The 20890-nt window shown below is 37.1% G+C and overlaps 1 protein-coding gene across 11 annotated transcripts in view; it reads left to right on the top strand.

The window, feature by feature from the left end:
• GOLGA1 (golgin A1) overlaps positions 1–20890 on the top strand; it is a 63189-nt gene that overhangs the window by 21033 nt on the left and 21266 nt on the right. For 7 of the 11 annotated variants that reach the window (XM_016422612.2, XM_016422613.2, XM_007474641.3 and 4 more), the window contains 7 exons: positions 4676–4771; positions 11344–11469; positions 12698–12793; positions 14197–14292; positions 14384–14479; positions 16375–16524; positions 17274–17369. In XM_016422612.2, the coding sequence (XP_016278098.1) occupies positions 4676–4771; positions 11344–11469; positions 12698–12793; positions 14197–14292; positions 14384–14479; positions 16375–16524; positions 17274–17369 (756 nt within the window). The remainder of the gene's footprint in view (positions 1–4675; positions 4772–11343; positions 11470–12697; positions 12794–14196; positions 14293–14383; positions 14480–16374; positions 16525–17273; positions 17370–20890) is intronic. The other 4 variants (XM_056812130.1, XM_007474642.3, XM_056812128.1 and 1 more) reach the window with 1 other exon arrangement.

Raw genomic sequence — 20890 nt, 5'->3', positions numbered from 1 at the left:
TCCTCCAAATACATGCCAGTTACATTTTTATATATTTTATGCAAAATACTCACAACTTATATCACAAAAAGAAAATCTCTGTACCAAAAAAAATAATATATTAACTGAGGATCAAAAAGGATTGTAACACAGAGTCCTAGGGAAATAGTAATTGAGTAAACAAGCATTAAACTCTTGTAAAAGGTGAGAGTTGAGCTGAGTCTTGAAGGAAGCTAGGGAAGCCAGGAGGGAGAGGTGAAAAGGAGGAGGAAGAGAGAGCATTTTGGGCATGGGGGATAGTCAATAAAAATGGATTTGGGAGATGGAATGGCTTGACCAAGGAACAGTAAGGAGGCCCAGGTCACTGGATCATAGAGTATGTGGAGGAGACTAAAGTAGACTGGAAAAATAGGAACAGGCTAGATTGCAAAGGATGTTAAAAGTCAAATAAGGATTTTATGTTTAATTCTTGGGGTAATAGGGATCCACTAGAGTTTACTCAGTAAGGTGATGATACATACCTATGCTTTAGGAAGCTCAATTTAGCAACTGAGAGTAAGATGGTATGGAGACACAAGGAAACCAACTGAAAGACTATTGGCACAGTTCTGGCATGAGAAGACGACAACCTGTACCAGTGTAGCAGTTTTGTAAGAGGAGAAAGGGTTCATAAAGGGCAGAGGTTGAGAAGGTAAAAACAAGACTTAGCAGTAGATTTCAAATGTGGAATGAGTGAGAAGATCATACCCTCAGCAATAACAGAGAAGTTGGGATGGGGGCAGGATTTGGAGAGAAAGTTAATGTTCAGTTTGTGATATCCAGTAGCTAATTGTTGATGTGAAAATGGAAGTCAGGAGAAAGGTTAGGACTGGACAAGTAGATTAGACTATCATCTGCATAGAGATGATAATTTATTCCATTGAAGGAAGTAGAACATCAAGATAGTGTAGAGATAGGCTCTTGGTGAACACCCATGGTTATAGTAAACATGCCCTGATGGAAGATCCAGCAAAAGAGGCCATGAAATCATCTGACAGATAGGATAACCAGGAGAAAGCAGTGTCAAAGAGAAACTAGAGAAGAGAGAGTATCCAGAAGATAATACGAACAGTGTCCAAAGTTGCAAAAGAGGTCTTAATATTGTTCTACCTATCACTGGTATTGTACCAAGAAGGCTTTCAGTGAGTAAGCTAATACAGTGCTTTATTCAGTGACAAAAAACAATCAGCTTAACCACCTTTCCAAAGTCAGAGTATCAAATATAAAAGAAAAATAATAGGATGGTGACTTGATTCTGGGCCATTTCTCTCAACCCTTTCAACAAAGATAATAAGACGATGATAATATTAACTCATACAATATGAACAGAACACAGTGGACCACCACCCTGAGTTAGCCATTAAGAAGTTAATGCTGCCTCATCATTAAAGATGAAAATGAATGAAAAATATTCCAGACAGGTGATTAACAAGTTAAAAACTTAACCAAAATATTTATGGAACTAAAATCATTTCAAAGAGCACTAGTAAAGGCTAATAATAGGGACTTGCCACTCAATGTGTCAGATACACCCAAAACTGATTTATATCCCCAAATGGGCCAATGAAATAGCTATAATCCAAGAGTGAAATCAAAAGGCCCACCATCAGCAACATCCACATGAATTCAAGCAACAATATATCAAGAGGCATTTAACAAATCACTGAATCTAAGGGATTTATTTACCGAAACAGGTTTATGATAATGATTCAACTATAGGTTTTAACCAGAAATTACAGAAAGGTTAATCTTTTAGAGTTCAGACTTATTGATCAATGCAGATTTTGTTTAAAAAAAAAAAGGTAGAAACTGTAACACATTACCACAAGTGCAAAAATTGACTTCCTATTGAATATCTTGGGTTATACTACTTGGTGGTTAGAGCTTTAATACAGACCTCAAAATATCCTTCAGAATTCTGGAGATAAATAGTAATGGAACCAGAGTATTATGACAAAGGAAGCTTTTGCTCTTAGTTACTCAGACATAAGGCTGATCCATAAACATTTAAGAACATTTTTAATAAACATCATACCAAATACTCATAACATCCTAACTGCATGGAATACAAGTTTTCATTATATAGAAACCCAGTGGAAGACATTTACAACCATGTGGGAGCAAGGTTGAAGTACGTATCTTCCAGGTCGTTTTTTTCTGGTATTGCAGTTGCCCTGAAGTTCCTTTCAGTGAGCCATGGGAAAATAATATGACATCCCAGTACTAGAATCCAGTTTTTTTAAAAGCAATTTACCTTTTCAATGTCTTTGGAACATTAGATATAAAAGAGCAACAGTGACATTATGAACTTTCCAGGCCCAATGAGATCACAAAAACAATCATTTTTACACCCATCAAAATATATTTTGCAAGGAAATACATATCATTGTAGTCTATAAAAACTTCTCACTACTTAGCAAGTATGACCTAGTGGCAGAAGCTTGCTATTTTTCATAGATGACAAATCTTCATTACATAAGCACACTTTACAAAATCTTTGAAATTTCACCTTTTAAACTGGAAGTGTACTGTTACCAGATTCAAAATTGTTATCCACTATTGACATAATGGTTCTATAAAAGATATAACTAATCCATAAAATTTGAAGAAAAATATTTTTAATGTTAATAAATATGCATAACCTCCAAGCTAATTCAGAAAAAGCTTTGAAAACATAAAAATCACTAGGTGATATCAAAATGATGCAGGAACAAGATGAAATATATGTAATTTCTGTCATCCTGACTGCTTCTAAGATTGTCCTGAATTGCTTTCATTGAATCTAAAGACAAGAAGTTTACATCTCAATCCTTTCATTTGCAAAGAGCAGTTATTTGTTCATCTACACAAAAGTGTATAGAATACATAAGAATACTGGGGGGGGGGGGGGGGGGCAGCTGGATGGCTCAGTGGATTGAGAGCCAAGCCTAGAGATGGGAGGTCCTAGGTTCAAATCTGGCCTCAGACACTTCCCAGCTGTGTGACCCTGGGCAAGTCATTTGACCCCTATTGTCTAGCCCTTACCACTCTTCTGCCTTAGAACCAATACACAGTATTGACTCCAAGACAAAAGGTATGGGTTTAAAAAAAAAAGAATACTAAGGAATATTTGGTAGCAGTTATGGCAAACCTTTTGGACACTCTAAAGAACAAGTGCCCGTACTGCAACCCTCATACCATATGTGAGGTTCCACTCCCCTCCCCCCCTTACACCAGAGAGGGGAAGGAAGAAGTGCTCCCATTGAGCTGGTGGGCAGAGGGGCAGATCATGGGAGAAATGTTCTCAGGTGTGGATGGAGAGGGGGCGGAGAACAGTCCCTTCTGGCAGGTCCCAGCAGGCATGCCATAGGTTTACCAACACAGCTCTGAAGAATACTATCAAGATAGCAGCCTTTCTGAGATCATTTCTATTTGAACTCCAATGAAAAAAGATGAGAACTAGATGAGGATCAGGAAGAACAGCTTACATTTATGTAGTATGGTAAGACTGACAAAGTGTTTTATTATAGATTTGTTATTTCAGAATTGCCAAAACTCCATGAGGTATGAGTTACAAACCTGGTGATCCCTCTTTTAGGAAGAAGATTCAGGGAGGTGAAGAAGGGCTCCAGAGTCACACAGATGCTGTGATCAGATTTAAGGCATGAATCGCTTTCAGATCGTTTTCATGTCTTCTTGCCTTACCACTTCTACCCAAAAGCAGACAGGGCTACTGTGGTCTCCCCTTAAGTTTTCTCATCACTCCTTTATATTGCTCCAGAAAAATACATGTGGGCACCCAGCCCTTTGATGCAATACCACTCCCCAAGGAGGAAGTGAATGAGGACTTATATGCTTTGCTCTGGGCTCTCATGTCTGCTGAATCTTCCTACACTTTGAGATGAGTGGGGAATGTAGATCAGGTAGAAAATTCAGGAGGGGCACCCCCCTAACGCTCCCCCCCCACCCCTAGTTCTTTGACCCATTTTTTTTTGCCAGCAAGTCATGTTTCTGTGGAGCCTACAAGGATTACTCCTAGATACCAACAACATGGAAATGGGTTTGAATCAAGAACACATGTGATACCCAATGAAATTGCACGTCGGCTATGGGAGAGGTGGGGGAGGGAGGGGAAAAAAAAGAAAATGATCTTTGTTTCCAATGAATAATGTTTGGAAATGACTAAATAAAACAATGTTAAAAAAAAAAGATTACTCCTTAGACTTCATTCATTTTTTTGTGGTCATTCTATGCCGACCTCCAAACTTACCTCCCTGAAAAATCATCGTCCAAAACAGGCTCATTGGAACTGAATTTCCTTAGTTAACAAGTGGGTATAGGCATGGAAAGGAAATGCAGCACATTTCTTGGTACAGAATTAATTTATTCCAATTAGTAAACTAATGTCTCTGGGTTTTTTGTGTTCTTAACCTTAAAGTATTACCAAGTAATTCTTGATCCCATTTGTACATTTTCTATAATATTCCTATCTCTAGCAAAAATATTTTGACAGTGAGTTGCTTCATTCTGTAACATTTTAGGTAATAGAATCTGCAATGTTTTTTCATTATGTATTTGTTACACTGTTAGGATCTTGGAATTTTAGAGCTTGAAGGGATCTAACCATTTTTTAAAAATACAGAATTCAGAAAACTAATTCTCCTTCCCAAAATTGTAGGCCCAGATTACAGCAGCTTGTTCTGAGAAGAGGTTGGGCACGTTGCAGGCTGAGCATGAGGCTTTGAAGCTTGAAAATGAACAGCAGAATCAAAAGGTAGGGGAGTTTAGGATAGCAAAGGGAGTGACAAAACTGAAATAATATTAATAATAACAATAGCAGCAATAATAGTAAGATCAGATAATCTCCTGTGGTAGAAAGGGCATTGGATTTATAATCAGAAGGCTTGGGCCCATATTTGGGCTTTAACTTCTTAGCTGTATGACTGGCCAAGTCACTTTAGTCCTTTGACTTGCCTGACACTCTTATACAAAATGGGGTCAGCATTAGCACTTCACACTAAAATTAGGTGAGTTGTTCTGGCCTCTGCCTAGATCCTAGGATCTGTAGACTGACTGGGTTCCCTATGTAATATCTACATTAGGAATTTAAACTTTGTGAAAACTACATAGAAATGAAGACTATTAACTGTAATCTATTGCTACAGCAATTCTAGTTACAAAGTGTTGGATTTCTCTAGAGAGCCTACACTTATATGTCCTCAAGGTGTGGGGAGTGCCTTAGAGAAGTACCCAGCAGCTACCCACCCTGGCTATTTCTTTTTATTCAGTCTCTTCCCCTAGGCTCAAACATACCATCTCCTAGGTCTGAGCAAAAACACAGCTTTTTGGGGACAAAAAAAAATTAATGCCAAATGCAAAGTTTAATGTTCAAAGAGTCCAGCTGATTCTCCTGTTCACTTACATTTAGAATTTTTATTGAATTCTTCCTTCCTGTTCTCTTTCATTACAGAAATCATAGCCCTGTCTCCCAGCAATTATGCCAGCTTCTTTGTTACTGTGTCCTGACTAACTGCTGCTGTGCCCAGAAGTGCCTATACTATCAGCCCCACTCCTTGTGTATTTTTATTCTTTGCAGCTTCAGGAAAGTGGAAACATCCATAGGGTTTCTATAAGCCAATGTGGCATAGTCATTACATCACAAGATTTAGAACCTGAAGGGAAGGAATTTCAGAAATTATCTAGTTCTACCCTTCATTTTATTTTTTAGAATTCATTTTTATTTTATTTTCAGTTCCCAATTCACTCCCTTTCCCTCTCATCGAGAAGGCAAGAAAAACAAAACCTGTTGCAAATATGCATAGTCAAATATAAAACAAGTTTCTGCATTAGTCACATTAAATATTTGGATATGAATGTGATGGAATATTATTTGCTATAGGTGATAAGAGGAATAGTTTCAGAAAAACCTCTCTGTTTCTTGACCAGCACCGAAATGTTTTGGTAATTTTAGCTATATAAGATAGTTTTGATTCAGTTAAATTAATTGAGTCAATTTCATTGATTTGATATTCCTCCTGATGAATTTAGTTACTATTTTTCTAGTTTTGTAAAGTAATTCTTTGGTATTTTGATTGGTCTGGTATTGAATAACTAAATTTAGGTAGTACTGTCATTGTTATTATATTGATAGCCAAGATCAAATAATATTTATCCAATTATTTGGACATGGTTATCTGGGCGAAGAGTGATTTGCAGAGAGATCTCCAAACATTTTCAGTGTCAGATTTTATTTTAAATGAAAATCCCTGTCTCTTCCTGCTGGGTTTTGTTGGCAATATAAAAAACTCTAGATTATTTATATAGATTTATTTTCTATCCTGCAACTTTGCTTAAATTGTTCATTGTTTCAGTTAGTTTTAGTTAGAATTGACTCTAAGGTTCTAAATAAACCTTTATCTATATCATCTGTAAAAAATGATAGTCTCCTCATTGCCTATACTTATTTCTTCAATTTCTTTTCCTTGTCTTTTTGCTGTTAGCATTTCTAGTACTTTATTGAATAGGAATGTTACAATGGGTATCATCATTTCACTTGCCAATCTTATTGAATTTATTTCTATTACAAGTAATAATTGTTCTTGGTTTTGGTGATATACTAATCATCAGTTTAAAGAAAGCTCCATTTATTCTTGTTTTCTAATTCAGTGAGTACTGAATTTTGTCAAAAACTTTTTCAGCATCTCTTGAAATAGTCACAGAATTTTTCCTTTTTATTGATATGGTCATTTATGCTTATAGTTTTCTAATATTGAGCCAACCCTGCATTCCTGTTATAAATTAGCTTAGGTATAGTGCATGATCTTTATGATATATTGTGTACTTTCATTGCTAGTATTTTATTTTTACATTAATATTCATTAGGAAAATTGGTTTATAATTTTCTATGTTTTAGGTATTAATAGTATATTTGTGTCATAGAAGGAATTTGGAAGTACTCCTTTACCTGTGTTTTTCAAACAGTTTATACGGTTTTAGAATTATTTGTTCTTTAAACGTTTGGAAAATTTTGCTTATAAATTCATCTGGCCCTGGCTTTTTTTTTGGAATCTGCTTATGGCTTGTTCAATATCCTTTTTCTAAGAATGAATTATTTAAATAGTCACTTTCGTATTTTGTTTATCTGGGCAATTTATAATTTCATAAATATTCATCTATTTCATTTAGATTGCCAGTTTTATTGGTATATAGCTAGGCAAAATCGCTCCTAATAATTCCTTTTTTTCTCCTTCATTGGCTATGAATTCATCTTTTTCATTTTTATAATTTTTTTCATTTTTTCTTTTTTTTTAAACCCTTACCTTCCATCTTGGAGTCAATACTATGTATTGGCTTCAGGGCAAAAGAGTGGTAAGGGCTAGACAATGGGGGTCAAGTGACTTGCCCAGGGTCACTCAGCTGGGATGTGTCTGAGGCTAGATTTGAACCCAGGACCTCCTATCTCTAGGCCTGGCTCTCAATCCATTGAGATACCCAGCTGCCCCTCATCTTTTTCATTTTTTTTAATAATAATTCAGTTTGCTTCTTAAAAAATCAGCCAATAGCCTATCTGGTTTTTATTATTGTTTCTTCAAAAAACCAATTCCTAGCTTTATTATTAGTTCATTTTTTTGAACTTTCAGTTTTGTTAATATCTTCTTTGATTTTCAGGATTTCTATTTTGGTATTTAATGGGAGATCTTTAATTTGTTGTTTTTCTACTTTTTTTAATTGTATATTGAGTTTGTTGAACTGCTCTATCTATCTATTTCTTTTTTTCTTTTTTAAAGGCAATGGGGGTTAAGTGACTTTCCCAGGGTTACACAGCTGGGAAGTGTGAGGTCAGATTTGAACCCAGGACCTCCCATTTCTGGGCCTGGCTCTCAATCCACTGAGCCACCCAGCTGCCCCCTCTAATTATTGATATAAGCAATTAAAGACATAAATAAAGACATAAATTTCTCCCAAGTTCTGTGTTGACTACATACCACAAATTATGTTGTCTCAATGTTGTTATTATCTTTAATGAAATTGCTGTTTTTATGATTTCTTACTTTGATTCACCCATTCTTTAGAATTAAATTAGTTTCCAATTTTAATTTGTTTCAAAGGCCCTTTATTAATTGTAATTTTTATCGCAAAAGATACATTCAGTATTTCTGCCTTTCTGTATTTGTGAAGCTTTTATGCCTTAATACACAGTTTTTGTGAAGGTGTCATACAAAGCTGAGAAATAGAAGTACTGTTTTCTATTCTCAGTTAGTATTCTCCATATACAAGATTCTCCATATTTAACTTTTCTAGAATTATATTCTTCTGCCTTGTTTTCTTAATTGTTAGATTTATCTTGGTCTGAGAGGGGTAGTAATAAATTGAGATCTTTAATGAAACATAGGGAAATTGATCCCCATAAAGATAAAAATGATTTGTCCAAAGTCACACAAACAATAAATAGCAGAATAGGGGCAACTAGGTAGCACAGTAAATGGAATGCCAGTCCTGGAGTCAGAAGGACCTGTGTTCAAATCTGGTCTCCGACACTTCCTAGCTGTGTGACCTTGGACAATTCACTTAACCCCATTTGCCTAGGCCTTGCCCTTAGGTCTTAGGGTTGCAACTAAGACAAAAAGTAAGAGTTTGTGTTTTTTGGGTTTTTTTAACAATAAGTAGAATAATAACACTCCTGCTTTATTCTCCCACTCTATTTACCTTCATCTACAGTATTTCATTTGATTTTCACAAAAGATCTTTGTTAGAGTTTGCAAGTAAGCATTGTTGTAGCAAGGCTCTTGTTTTAAAAATATACATAGCTCACCAATCTAGAACTCCTTGAAGGCTTTAATCACTGTGTTCTGCAAATAGCTATTTGAGATAGTTTTTTACTAATCCCATTTTATTGAGGAGGAAGCGATAGTTTATTTTTTTTATTGTTTTATTGCGAAGGAAACAATAGCTCATGGAGGTGAATTGACTTTTTCATTCCATGATAATACAGCCATCAAATGTTGAAACTGAGGTTTGAACCAGTTCAGACTCACAAGTTCAGTGTTACTCTCATACACAGTATGTATGATTAGTAACTTATTGATAAGGTTCAAGTTTCCTCAACTGTAAATGATCTCCAGCTCATATACAGTTTTATTTAGACTTATGTACATTTAAAATAACCAATATAATTATCCTTAATATATTTTTCATATCTTTGCTACTACCAGTAATAGGAATAGTTATTAATAATATGTAGGTTGTTTTTTTAAAGATGTAGTACATCATCTCATTTGACCCTCATAACAACCCAATAAGGACAGGTTTTGCTTATATTATCATCCCTATTTTACATATATATCCAGAAATGGACTTTCAAAGAGGTTAAATGAATTGTGCATGATTATATAGTTAGGAATTGTCAGAAGTGGGATTTGAATCCAGGTGTCTCCAGACTCCCAATTCCAGCCTCCTTCCTACTATACCATCACACTTCTGCAAGTCTTTGAGAATTCCCAAAGGACAAGGATTTGTTTATTTTGTTCCTTTAGTCTCAGTATTTTGTACACTGCTTTGCACAAAAACAAAATTTAATAAATTCTTGTTGAATATAATTGAATTGAGAGCAGCTGAGGACTGAAAGGATGTTGTCAGGGTGAGACTAGATAACCTTGTTTAGTGATTGATTGTATTCAGAGAAAGAGTTGATTTTTTTCTAGAGTCTTATCTCCTGTTTTAGCCAACTAGAACAAACTAAGTGAATGTGATATATAGGAGCATTCTCTTCTTTTTAGAAAAAAATTTTAAATTTCATTTAGGCTTTCCTTGTATTTTGAAGTTAATAAATGATATGGTCACAGATTAGATGAGAATATTGAGGGTTTTTTTCTGCTTTTGCATTTTGAACTTTATTGGTTGATACTGTTCCAAAATTATGCAATTTAGCCAAAATTGCTTTGCTTAGACCAGTGATGGCAAAGCCTTTAGAGGTGGAGTGCTGTGCCCACCCCTCGAGCTCACCCCCAGCCCCAGCCCTAACCCTTATTCCAGACAGGGGAGAGAGGAAATGCTTCCATTGGACTGATAGGCAGAGGGGCAGGTGATGTGAAAAAATGTCATCAAGCATGGTGGAGAGGGGGAAGGGAGCAGCTCCGCCTGAGTCCCTCTACCTTTCTAATAACAAATTTCTAGTCCCTGAGGAGAGGGGGAGAGGAAGAAGAGAGCATGGCACCATGTTCCCATAGAGAGTTCTCTATGTGCCATATTTGGCACTTGTGCCATAGGTTTACCATCACTGGCTTAGCCTATTATGGAGTGATAGTCATGCTTGTAGATGTGATTGACAATGTTTCCTTGTTTTACTTATTAGTTTGATTTTATTTTGAGTTGATTAGCAAAATAGATTTTACTTAATTACCTTACACATGGAAATTATTAGACCAATTGGGCCTAATCACCAGACATTTCCAGTTTATGACTAAATTTTGCTCAGTGTTTGGGTTTCTTTGGGTCTCTTTCATTATATTCACTTTCATGAAACTACTGTAATCAAAGCTGAGAGCCACTATCGGAGATCACAGAACTGCAGTTATACGGGACCTTAAGTCATCCCACCTAGTCCATATTGTAATAAGACTTCCTTCAACAACAGCCCTCATAAATAAACCTGGAGTTCAAATTGTGTTATGCCCTAAGTACATCACAGTTCTTCATAATTCTTTTGTGGTCATTTTAGGTGACTAGTCAGTGACTAGCACTAGAGTTTCAGCTACCACATCTCTACAATTAAACTTCACTAAATTGATTTGGGGCTTGGTCTCTGGTTACTGCAAAAAAAAAGTGAATTTTTGAATACTTTTCAATATATACTTAACTATTTTGAATATCTGAGCAGTCTGCACACACATGTATTTCTAATGATATGGTTCACTTTTCAAAAAACTTGACCCCTGCTTTAGGGCAGTCTTAAATACTTAAGTATTTTTAATTAAATGAAGACAAACTTCAGGACATGGTCTCAACAATTCCTGTACTGCTAGTCTTGATTATGACAGCATATACTTAGTATGATTAAAATGAGTTCTAACTCTTTAAAGAATAGGAACATCAACCCAGCATCCTGGCCAGTTTCCAGGACAGGTAATTCCATTACTTCTTCATAGATCCCTTATTGCTTTAAGAGGGGAGAAAGATATAATTGACTGTATTTGTCCTGAAGCTCTTTTTTTTGTGGGCATGAGGACAAGTCAAGGATTTCCTAGTCTGGTGTGAAGTAAGGAGTAAATCTTTTTGGGATGTATGAAATTAATTGAATTCTGAGGATCTGGATTTGCTTAGTTGAACATTTTTTTTTTATCATAACAGGCTGCTGTCAAAGCTGAAGAGAGAGATAAACTCATCGAACATTTGCAGGAAAAGGTTTTGTCCTTGGAGAAGAGATTAGAAGGAAACTTGTCAGGGGAGGAACATGTACAGGAGCTGCTCAAGGAGGTAATCTAAGTCTCCATCATCCTCCCCCTGGTTAATGTCAGAGTGAAGCAGTAGTGAGGTATGATTTCTCTTCCCTCTTCTTCTGTTAAATGCTTCCCCATCCTTTTAAATTCAAGCCTTTTAAAGTCATCTTTATGATGTATCTTATATCTGCATTATGTAAAAAACTTGCTCCCTTATCCTTCGCTTTGTAAATCCCTTGTGAACCCATGTCTTGGGACAGGACAAGCTAGGATTTCATAATATTGGGAACTCTTATCCGTTCCTATCAGCACCTTTTCTGCAGTTTCTAGTGTCTTATCAGTTAAGACTTAAAACCATTTCTTTTTTAACCCAATGCTGACTCTCTACCAACTATAACACTATTGTATACTATTGAATGTTATAGTTACTGGTGTTTTTTTCATATCTCCTATGAGAATCGAATGTTCATGAGAGCAGGAACTATATAAAATCTAAAATCAGTGTTTACTCCAGCATTCTAGTACAGTGGAAATTTTAAGTGCTTCTTTTTGTTTTTGAATTTGAATTCAGATATTACATAGAGTCATAGAATTTTAGAATTGAAAAAAACACACTAAAAGTCAGAAAATTCTCCTTATCTATAGCCTGCTGTTCTCATAGAAATAATAATTTATTGTACCTGCACGTATCCTCAAGTGAGAGTCTTATCCCAGGAACTGAAGCACTTTTCTCTTTACTAATAAGAGATAGCTATAATTTGATGACATGCTATTTACAATTGGACTACACATATCAGTCTGTGTTACTTGGTTGTTGTGGTTCAATCGTTTCTGGCTCTTTGTGACCCCAGAGGGTTTCTTAGCAAAGATAGTGGAGTTATTTGCTATTTCCTTCTCTATCATTTTACAGATGAGGAAACTTGGGCAGATAGGGTTAAGTGACTTCCAGGGTCACATAGCTAGTAAAGTGTTTGAGGCTGGATTTGAACTCAGGTCTTCTTTTGACTTCAGGCCTGGCACTATCCATTATACCACCTAGCTGCCCAGTCTATGTTACTTGGATGCTCTTCTCTCTTTCTTGTTCCTTCTCCCCTTTGTGTTCTCCTGAGGGTGAAGATAAACAATTATGGACACAGACTTTTATTAAGAAAAGATTATACTGCAGGTTAGCTATGCCTGGTTTGTAGAAAACCAGAGAGAATGACTATTTAACTAATAATGCATGTGGGTATGTGTGATCCTATTTTCTTTTTCAATTCTTTCAGAAATCTGTTGCAGAACAGAAATTGGATGACACAAGGCAGCAATTGTTGGCTGCTAGGACTAGCCAAGCTGAAACAGTTAGCCTTCTAGAGACCCAGGTACTATTTCCACTGTGTTCTGTGTTTGTATTGTAAGTGCTTTATGTTTGTGAGTCAGTGTCTGTGTGACAAATTATAAATATGTTAGAATTATAAATTTAGGGGGGCAGCTGGGTGGCTCAGTGAATTGAGAGCCAGGTCTAGAGAAAGGAGGTCCTACGTTCAGATCCTACCTCAGACACTTCCCAACTGTGTGACCCTGGGCAAGTCACTTAACCCCCATTGCCTAGTCCTTACTACTCTTCTGCCTTAGAACCAATACATAGTATTGATTCTAAGATGGAAGGTAAGAATTTTATTTATTTTCTAAGTTTAATTAACTAATTAATTAATTAAGGATGTTTTTCCATGGTTACATGATTCATGTTCTTTCCTTCCCCTCCTCCACCCCCACCCCCTAGCCAATGCGCAATTCCACTGGGTTTTACGTGTATCATTGATCAAGACCTATTTCCATATTATTGATATTTGCAACTAGGGTGATTCTCATTTAGACTCTACAGCCCCAGTCATGACCCCATCAAACCATGTGATCAAGCAAATGTTTTTCTTCTGTGTTTCCACTCCCACAGTTCTTTCTCTGGATGTGGATAGCATTCTTTCTCATGAGTCCCTCAGAATTGTCCTCGGTCATTGCATTGCTGATAGTAGAAAAGTCCATTACATTCGATTGTACCACAGTGTATCAGTCTCTGTGTGTAATGTTCTCCTGGTTCTTCTCCTTTCACTCTGCATCAATTCCTGGAGGTTGTGCCAGTTCACATGGAATTCCTCCAGTTCGTCATTCCCTTGAGCGCAATAGTATTCCATCACCAACATGTACCACAATTTGTTCAACCATTCCCCATTTGGAGGGCATCTCCTCATTTTTCAATTTTTTGCCACCACAAAGAGCGCGGCTATGAATTTTTTGGACAAGTTTCCCTTATGATCTCTTTGGGGTATAAACCCAGCAGTGGTATGGCTGGATCAAAGGGCAGATATCCTGTTAATGCCCTTTGGGCATGGTTCCAAATTGGGAAGGTATGGGATTAAAAAAATAATTATAAATTTGGAATGATTTTCCATCTCATTATTTTTAGAGGTATGAGCGATTCAATGGATAGTACCTTCTGGTCTCTTTAGGATTAAAGAAATCTTATAGATCAGTCTGGTATAACTGCCTTATTTAATAGATGAAGAAATTGAAGAAACTTGAGGCCCAGGGAGGGGAAGCTGGGTGACCCATAATCACTCAGCTAGTAAGTAGGAAGCAGATTTGGGATTACTGGCTTCCTATGTCAGCCTGGTACACATTAGTCACTTTGAGGGATCCTCCTGTTAGTGGGAATAACTGCTATGCTTGAGGTTCTTCATCCTCTTCTTCTCAGAACTGAAAATATTTCTTCTTGTTTTCTTTCTAGATCACAAAGCTGAACAGTCAAGTAACTGATAGCCAAGCATTACTTCATGAGAAAGAAGAATTTATAAAAGGATTACGAGAAAGCAGCCTTAGTCAGGTGAAAGTCAAGCCTGTGCACTGACATTCTTTTCTTATAATGTCTTCATTTGTTGAATAGGGAAGAGTATTTCTTTTCTTTTCCTATATAGGTAAAAGAACTTGAGGAAATGCTGCAGATTTCAGATGAGAAGCTGAGGAAGAGCAATGAAGTAATGATTGAAAAAGATGCTCAGATTCAAAGACTTGTAAGTGTTCTCTGATGGTTTCATTGCTGCCGGGGGTGGGGGTGGGGGGATGGGGAGGACAAGGGGGAGGCTTTGTTGTGTCTCAGGATTTGGACTTTGAAGTTTGGGTCAGTTAGGAAGCATCATCCTTGGCCTTACTCTAAGGCTATACCTGTGATTTAGACAAATATTTAGGTTTTCTGAAATACATAGATTTGTCTCTATGGATGCTTTTTTTTTTTTTTGAGAGGTGGCAAGGTAGATTGAATTGAGTGAGTGAATGTGATGATAAATTGTCTCTATAGAGAGACTAGATTGTTAGTAACCCAGGACCTATGGAAGGATCCCTTTAAAAATCCTTTTTATTCAGTATTTAGTTAGACTTCAAAAGACCTCTCATTTCATTAGAGTAGGGCCCGTTTCACTGGCAAAGATCAAAACCTTTCCACATATTAGTAGGCAGTCCCCATGAGTTTCTATGATCAGAAAATTCATTTCATGATGATGAGCTTCTCTGCAGTCAGCAAAAATGATATGAAGATGGCAGTAGCACCAGCCTATTACCAGGCATGTCCTAGACACTATAACCTTAGAGGAGCCAGAATCTCGCATGCCATGAGGAGGCAATGGAGGAGGGCTTCACTGGACTTGATTTGAAGAAAAGTGACATGATCTAATGGAAGGAGCCCCAGCTTTATTGTCCAGGAAAAGTTGGGTTTCAATTTTACCTCTTACATTTGCTAGCCATGTTACCATGGAAAAGTCACTGTCCCTGAGCTTCAGTTTCCTGATCTGTAGAATAGAAGTAATAGCTCTGGTACCTGCTTTGTGACAAGGAAATCACTTTTAAAAGACTGATATATATTAATTTAAGGTCGCCAAGGAATTCAGCTATGTAATTCCTAAATGAAAACTCAAGTCAGCCGTCAACCTTTTATGGAGTTTTTATTACAAACAAGAGGAAGAAAGGAATTAGAGATAGAGAGATAGAGGTAGAGAGAAAGGGGAGAGAAGGGAATAGGGCTTAAATACCCCTTCTGTTTAGGCTGGGCCAAAAGGCCCAAGCCCTTAGATAGCTGGGGCAAAGAAAGGAGATCAGTCCCTATTACTCACGTGACCAAAATGGAGAAACAGTCTCAGAGCCCCCACCTTCAGCTTCCTTCAGAGCAAGCTTCTCAGAGCACACTCCAACCACTCAGACAAACTCCTCAAAACCACCCCCCTGAGTCTTCAGACCCCCCCTCTCTTTAAGGAAAACATCCAAGTTGCCTCCCCTCAGTTCTCACATCTACCAATCACTGTCCATCAATTTCCTTGTGCCAATGGAGGCTCTAGCTTAACCCAGGACCGCCCAGAGGTCTCTGGCTTTGCACATGTCTGTTGAAGGTCATATTTTCAAATAATTAAATCTTTGATCCTTTGCTACAGCCCTTCCTAAATCCTGTTAACCTGAGTAGGGTAGAGATTGGAATAATTAAATTTTGATCTATGCTGCAGCCCTTCCTCAATCCTGTTAGGACTGAGTAGGGTGGAGATTGATTCCAAGTATCTCCATTGTATCAATTCTAAAATCAATCATGACTCAAAGAAATTCCTGTTCTATGCTTAAGCATAGGTCAAAGTCCTTTCCATTGTTCAGCAAAAGGTTTCTGTCCTAAAGTAATCTTAAGAAGGGAGGAGGGGGAAACTCTCATGCCAATGGGGTTCACATTCCAATAGCCAAGACCCACTATCAATAGGAAATTTTTCAAGTATTAAATTTCCCAATGGTGAAATTTCCAACATTTATAAGTCTAAGAAATTTTGAGGTTTACAGCTTCATAGGTAAAATTACTTTGCAGATCTTCAAATTGCTATACAGATGCTAACTACTTAATAATTAGATAATAACAAATTGTCTTTTGGGTTTTGAGCAGTCCAGTTTGGCAGAAGAAAACAACAAATTGCAACAGCACATCCTGGTCCTGGAACAGCAGTGTGTGGAGCAGGGTAACCGACTGGAGGCTGAAATAGCTTCCCTTGAGAGAGCTCAAGAATCTGACAAGATGGCAGCAAGTCACCGGATAGTAAGTGGAGAAAAGTGTGCAAACACAAGGATGATGTCACTGGGGTTCTCTCTTTAAGGCTAAGAAGCTGAACATACAAAGGACAGACAAAATGTAGCTTTTAGAATTGCTTTCATGGAGTTGAGGAAAATCAGTCTTTAAATTGTGATAGCAGTTTGTAAATTTTCAGAATGAGGGAGGGTTTTAAAGTGTTTAATATTATAACACATTGGTTTCCTTTCTCTGACCATGACACCCTCTTTTTTCCTTTCTACCCTGTCTTTGCTCCCTATCCCCTTTTATTCTTGAATTCATCTCCCAGCTGTTTACTGTTCATAATTAGGAATGTTCCTTTTCTTTGCTTTTGACCTGCCTCCATCTGCTAGATCTTAGAGGTAATCCTTTAGTGACATTTTTTTTTGTGTGAAATGCTAATTTGAAGGTCTCCATAGTTAAAAAACTAGTAATTTGGGGGCAGCTAGGTAACTCAGTGCATTGAGAACCAGGCCTAGAGACTGGAGGGTCCTGGGTTCAAATATGACCTCAGATACTTCCCAGCTGTGTGATCCTGGGCAAGTCAATTGATCCCCATTGCCTAGCCCTTACCATTCTTCTGCCTTGGAACCAAAACACAGTAATGATTCTAACACAGAAGGTAAGGGTTTAAGAAAAAAAAAACAAAAATGAATTATTTCAATATTGTGCAGATGAACAACAATGTTACACTTTAAAATGTTTTTCTTTTAATACCTGCTCTTTCTAATTTTCAGCAACTGCTAGAGGAAGAAAATGCAGACCTTAAAGAAAATAGAAATGAATGTGAAAATTCTTTATTAACTCACAAGCTTGAGTTGAAGAAATTAAAGGTATTTACAGAATTAAAGAAGGGTGCTTCCAACAATGTGAACCCTTTTGAAAGAATATCAGTATGGGGGGAACGGAGGCAGAAAGAACCCTGGGCTTGGAGCCATAAGACAGTGGTTAACATCCTTACAATTACTTCTGTGGCCAGCAAGTCATTTAAGCCTCACTTTCTTGATTGGTAAGAAGAAGGAATTAAACTAGATCTTCCCTATGGTTCTAATAGTCTAGTTTATGTTTTTAAGTTCTGATGTTGTATGTTTTAAAGCCCTGTCTGTCTAACAGTCTTTGGACTAAAGCCCTATCCAGATATGATTTGTAATTCTCAAAAAAATCAGGTAGTGCAGACTACATCCTATAAGATGTTGGTCCTACTCTTTAGCTTATTTACTGGCACAATCTGCTTCTGTAACATAGGATAATATTCACCTTTAATATTGCTAAATCAAAGGACTGAGTGTCTTCTGATCACATATCATCCTCTTCTTTCTCTGTGCTTTTATTCATACAGTTCCTCATTACTGATGTAGACTCCTTCATCTCCCCTATTCCCACCTGCCTTATAGACCCAGGGATACTTCCTCCATTAAGTTTTCCTTCATCCCTTCCCAACTAGAAATATTTCCCTCTCCAGATTTCTTGGGCCACTGTGTGATATCTCCTGTGTACTTAAACTTTTCTAACTTATAGTGTGTAGTGTAAATGCATATCATGTCCCTCCAATAGAACATAAGCTTCTTGAAGGCAGAAATTAGATGTTGACCAGTTATTCACACCATATAACAAAAACTCCAGCTGAGTGCATGACCTAGACATGAAAGGTATCATCATAAACATTTCAGAAGAGTAAGAAATTACCTTTCAGATCAATGGCTAGGGCAGAAATAGAGAGGGTCACAGAAGATTAAATGAACAATTTGGATTACATGCATTTTAAGTTTTATACAATCAAAACAAATGTACTTAAAATTAGAAGGGAAATGGGTAACCAAGGAGAATCTTCTGCAACAAAGTTCTCCACTATGTATAAGGAACTCATTCAAATTTTTAAGAAGACTCACTCCCCAGTAGGTAAATAGTCAAAGGATATGAATAGGCAGTTTTTTAAGGAAGAAATCCAAGTTATCAATAGCTATTTTAAAGGAAAACTGCTCCAAATCTCTAATAATTATATAAACGTAAACTGAAACAACTTGAAAGTTGTACCTCAAATCCCATCTGATTGGCAAAGATGACAGGAAAATGACATGCTCAACTGACCCATGGGAAACAAGCATATTAATTCATTGTTATTCCTATATACAATCCAAGCTATTCTGGGAAGCAGTTTGGAACTATGCCCTCAAAGTTACTAAACTGTACAAAGCACAGTGCCTGATATAAAGTAAGCCCTTGATGAATGCTTATTAATTCAACTTTCATACTCTGACTAAATGATATCATTACTATGCCTATACCTCAGAGAAGATATTTGAGTGTTCAGTTACTAGCACCCCTGGTATGCAGCTTCTCATCAACCTTTGGTTTTTGATCTTTCACTCAACTCTCACCTGTGACTTTAGGAAGTTGTGACCACAACCCAATAAAAACCATCTCAGCAGGTGGGCTAAACCAGGTTGGAGGTAACTGATGGACCATAAACCCACTGGTGAGTTAGGGGGATGTCTATCCCAAATATGTGAAGACTTCTCCCAGTGGAATGGAGGAATGAGAACAATTTGTTCTAACAATCATGAAGGTTATTGAAATAAGCACTATGAAGCCCTATGATGTCAGTGGACCTCTTTAAAAAGAAAGGAGAAACAACAGCTCCAAAGAGAACAAAGGAATAGGAAAAGGACCCATATTTATAGAATATTTATGGCAGCTCTTTGGATATGGGGAAAGAACTAGAAAATAATGGGGGGGGGGGGGCAGCTGGGCGACTCAGTGGATTGAGAGTCAGGCCTAGAGACGGAGGTCCTGGGTCCAAATCTGGCCTCAGCCACTTCCCAGCTGTGTGACCCTGGGCAAGTCACTTGACCCCCATTGTCTAGCCCTTACCACTCTTCTGCCTTGGAGCCAATACATAGTATTGACTCCAAGACGGAAGGTAAGGGTTTTTAAAAAAAAAAGAAAAAGAAAGAAAATGATGGGGAACCCATCTTTGAAAAATGGCCAAATAAATTATAGTATGCTAATATAATTGAATAATATTACTCCATAAGAAATTAGGAAAGGGTTGGTTTCAAAGATGCCTCAGAAGTCTTCTGTTAATTGTTGATGTAGCGTGAAGTGAGCAGAACCAGTAGAGCAGTTCGTATAATAACAAAATGAAGAATAACTTTGAAACTTATCAGTTTAATGATCTTATATTAAAGGAAGAGAAGGGCTCTGTGATGAGGTGAGAGGTAAAAAGAAGAGGTGGTGCATTGTAGGCATTTGGACCAATGATTTCATTGGACCAATAAATACTACCCATCTACTGACTAGAGTTTATGAATTGAGGACATATGGAATGAGACATACGTTTTTGGATATGGCCAGTGTGAGAATTTATTTTTATTGGCAATGTATATTTGTTAGAAAGGTTTTTTCCTTTTCTTTTTTTAATTGTGGAAGGGGAGGAGACAGAGGAGGAATTTAAGGGGTGAAGATAGTTTTCTCAAACAAAAAAGGCCAGAAGGAATCGATTTTGGAAGTTTTGTATGTTAAATTTCTCATATATTTAAAAAGAAAAGCAAGGACCAAACTAATCTCTTAATTGTTCTGTATATCCAGCCCTTCTTTCCATGTGTTTGTACTGGCTCTACCACATGCATAGAATGTATTACCTCTACCTCTTTGCACCTTTTCTTTTTTTTTTAACCCTTACTTTCATTCTTAGAATTGATACCAAGTCTCAGTTCCAAAGCAGAAGAACTATAAGTGCTAAGGCTGTTGGGGTTAAATGACTTGCCCCAGGATTATCCACCAAGCCCCCTAGTTGCCCACATCTCTTCCTTCCTATATAGATTAAGCAGCAATGCTTTCCTTATTCCCCCAACCACTATTACCTTCCCTTCCATAGTTTATATATTTATAGTTGTTAAATTTATGTAATAGAGATTTGCAGTTTCATGTATAATTCCCTCCTTTCCCCAATGTTTTATATATGGAAATTTGGTGTTTGTTAAACTTTTGATAAAAGATGATGCTTGAACTGTATCATAAAGGAAAAGGGAGACTCTGAGGCTAAGGTAAGGAAGGAGGGCATTCCTAGCATTTGGACAGCCTGTGCAAAGGCACAGAATAGGAGATGAAGTGTTGTGTGCAGGGAACTGACTGGAGGCCTGCATGGTGGGATTTCAGAGTGCTAAAGGGAGTGATGAACAAAGAGGCCAGGTTGGGTGGAGTTTTAGAAGCTAAACAGAGGAGTTTATATTCTATCATAGAGGCAGTAGGGCGCCATTGGAGTTAATTCAGTTGGAGAGTCACATGGTTGGATTTTTTTTTTAAGGAAAATTACTTTGATTATAGAAGGTTTACCCCTTAGAAGGTTCATTAG

The sequence above is a fragment of the Monodelphis domestica genome, chromosome 1, assembly GCF_027887165.1.
Source record: "Monodelphis domestica isolate mMonDom1 chromosome 1, mMonDom1.pri, whole genome shotgun sequence".
In the NCBI taxonomy this organism is placed as follows: domain Eukaryota; kingdom Metazoa; phylum Chordata; class Mammalia; order Didelphimorphia; family Didelphidae; genus Monodelphis; species Monodelphis domestica.
The sequence above is the reverse complement of the archived record's forward strand: the minus strand, read 5'-3'. Positions and strand labels throughout refer to the sequence as shown.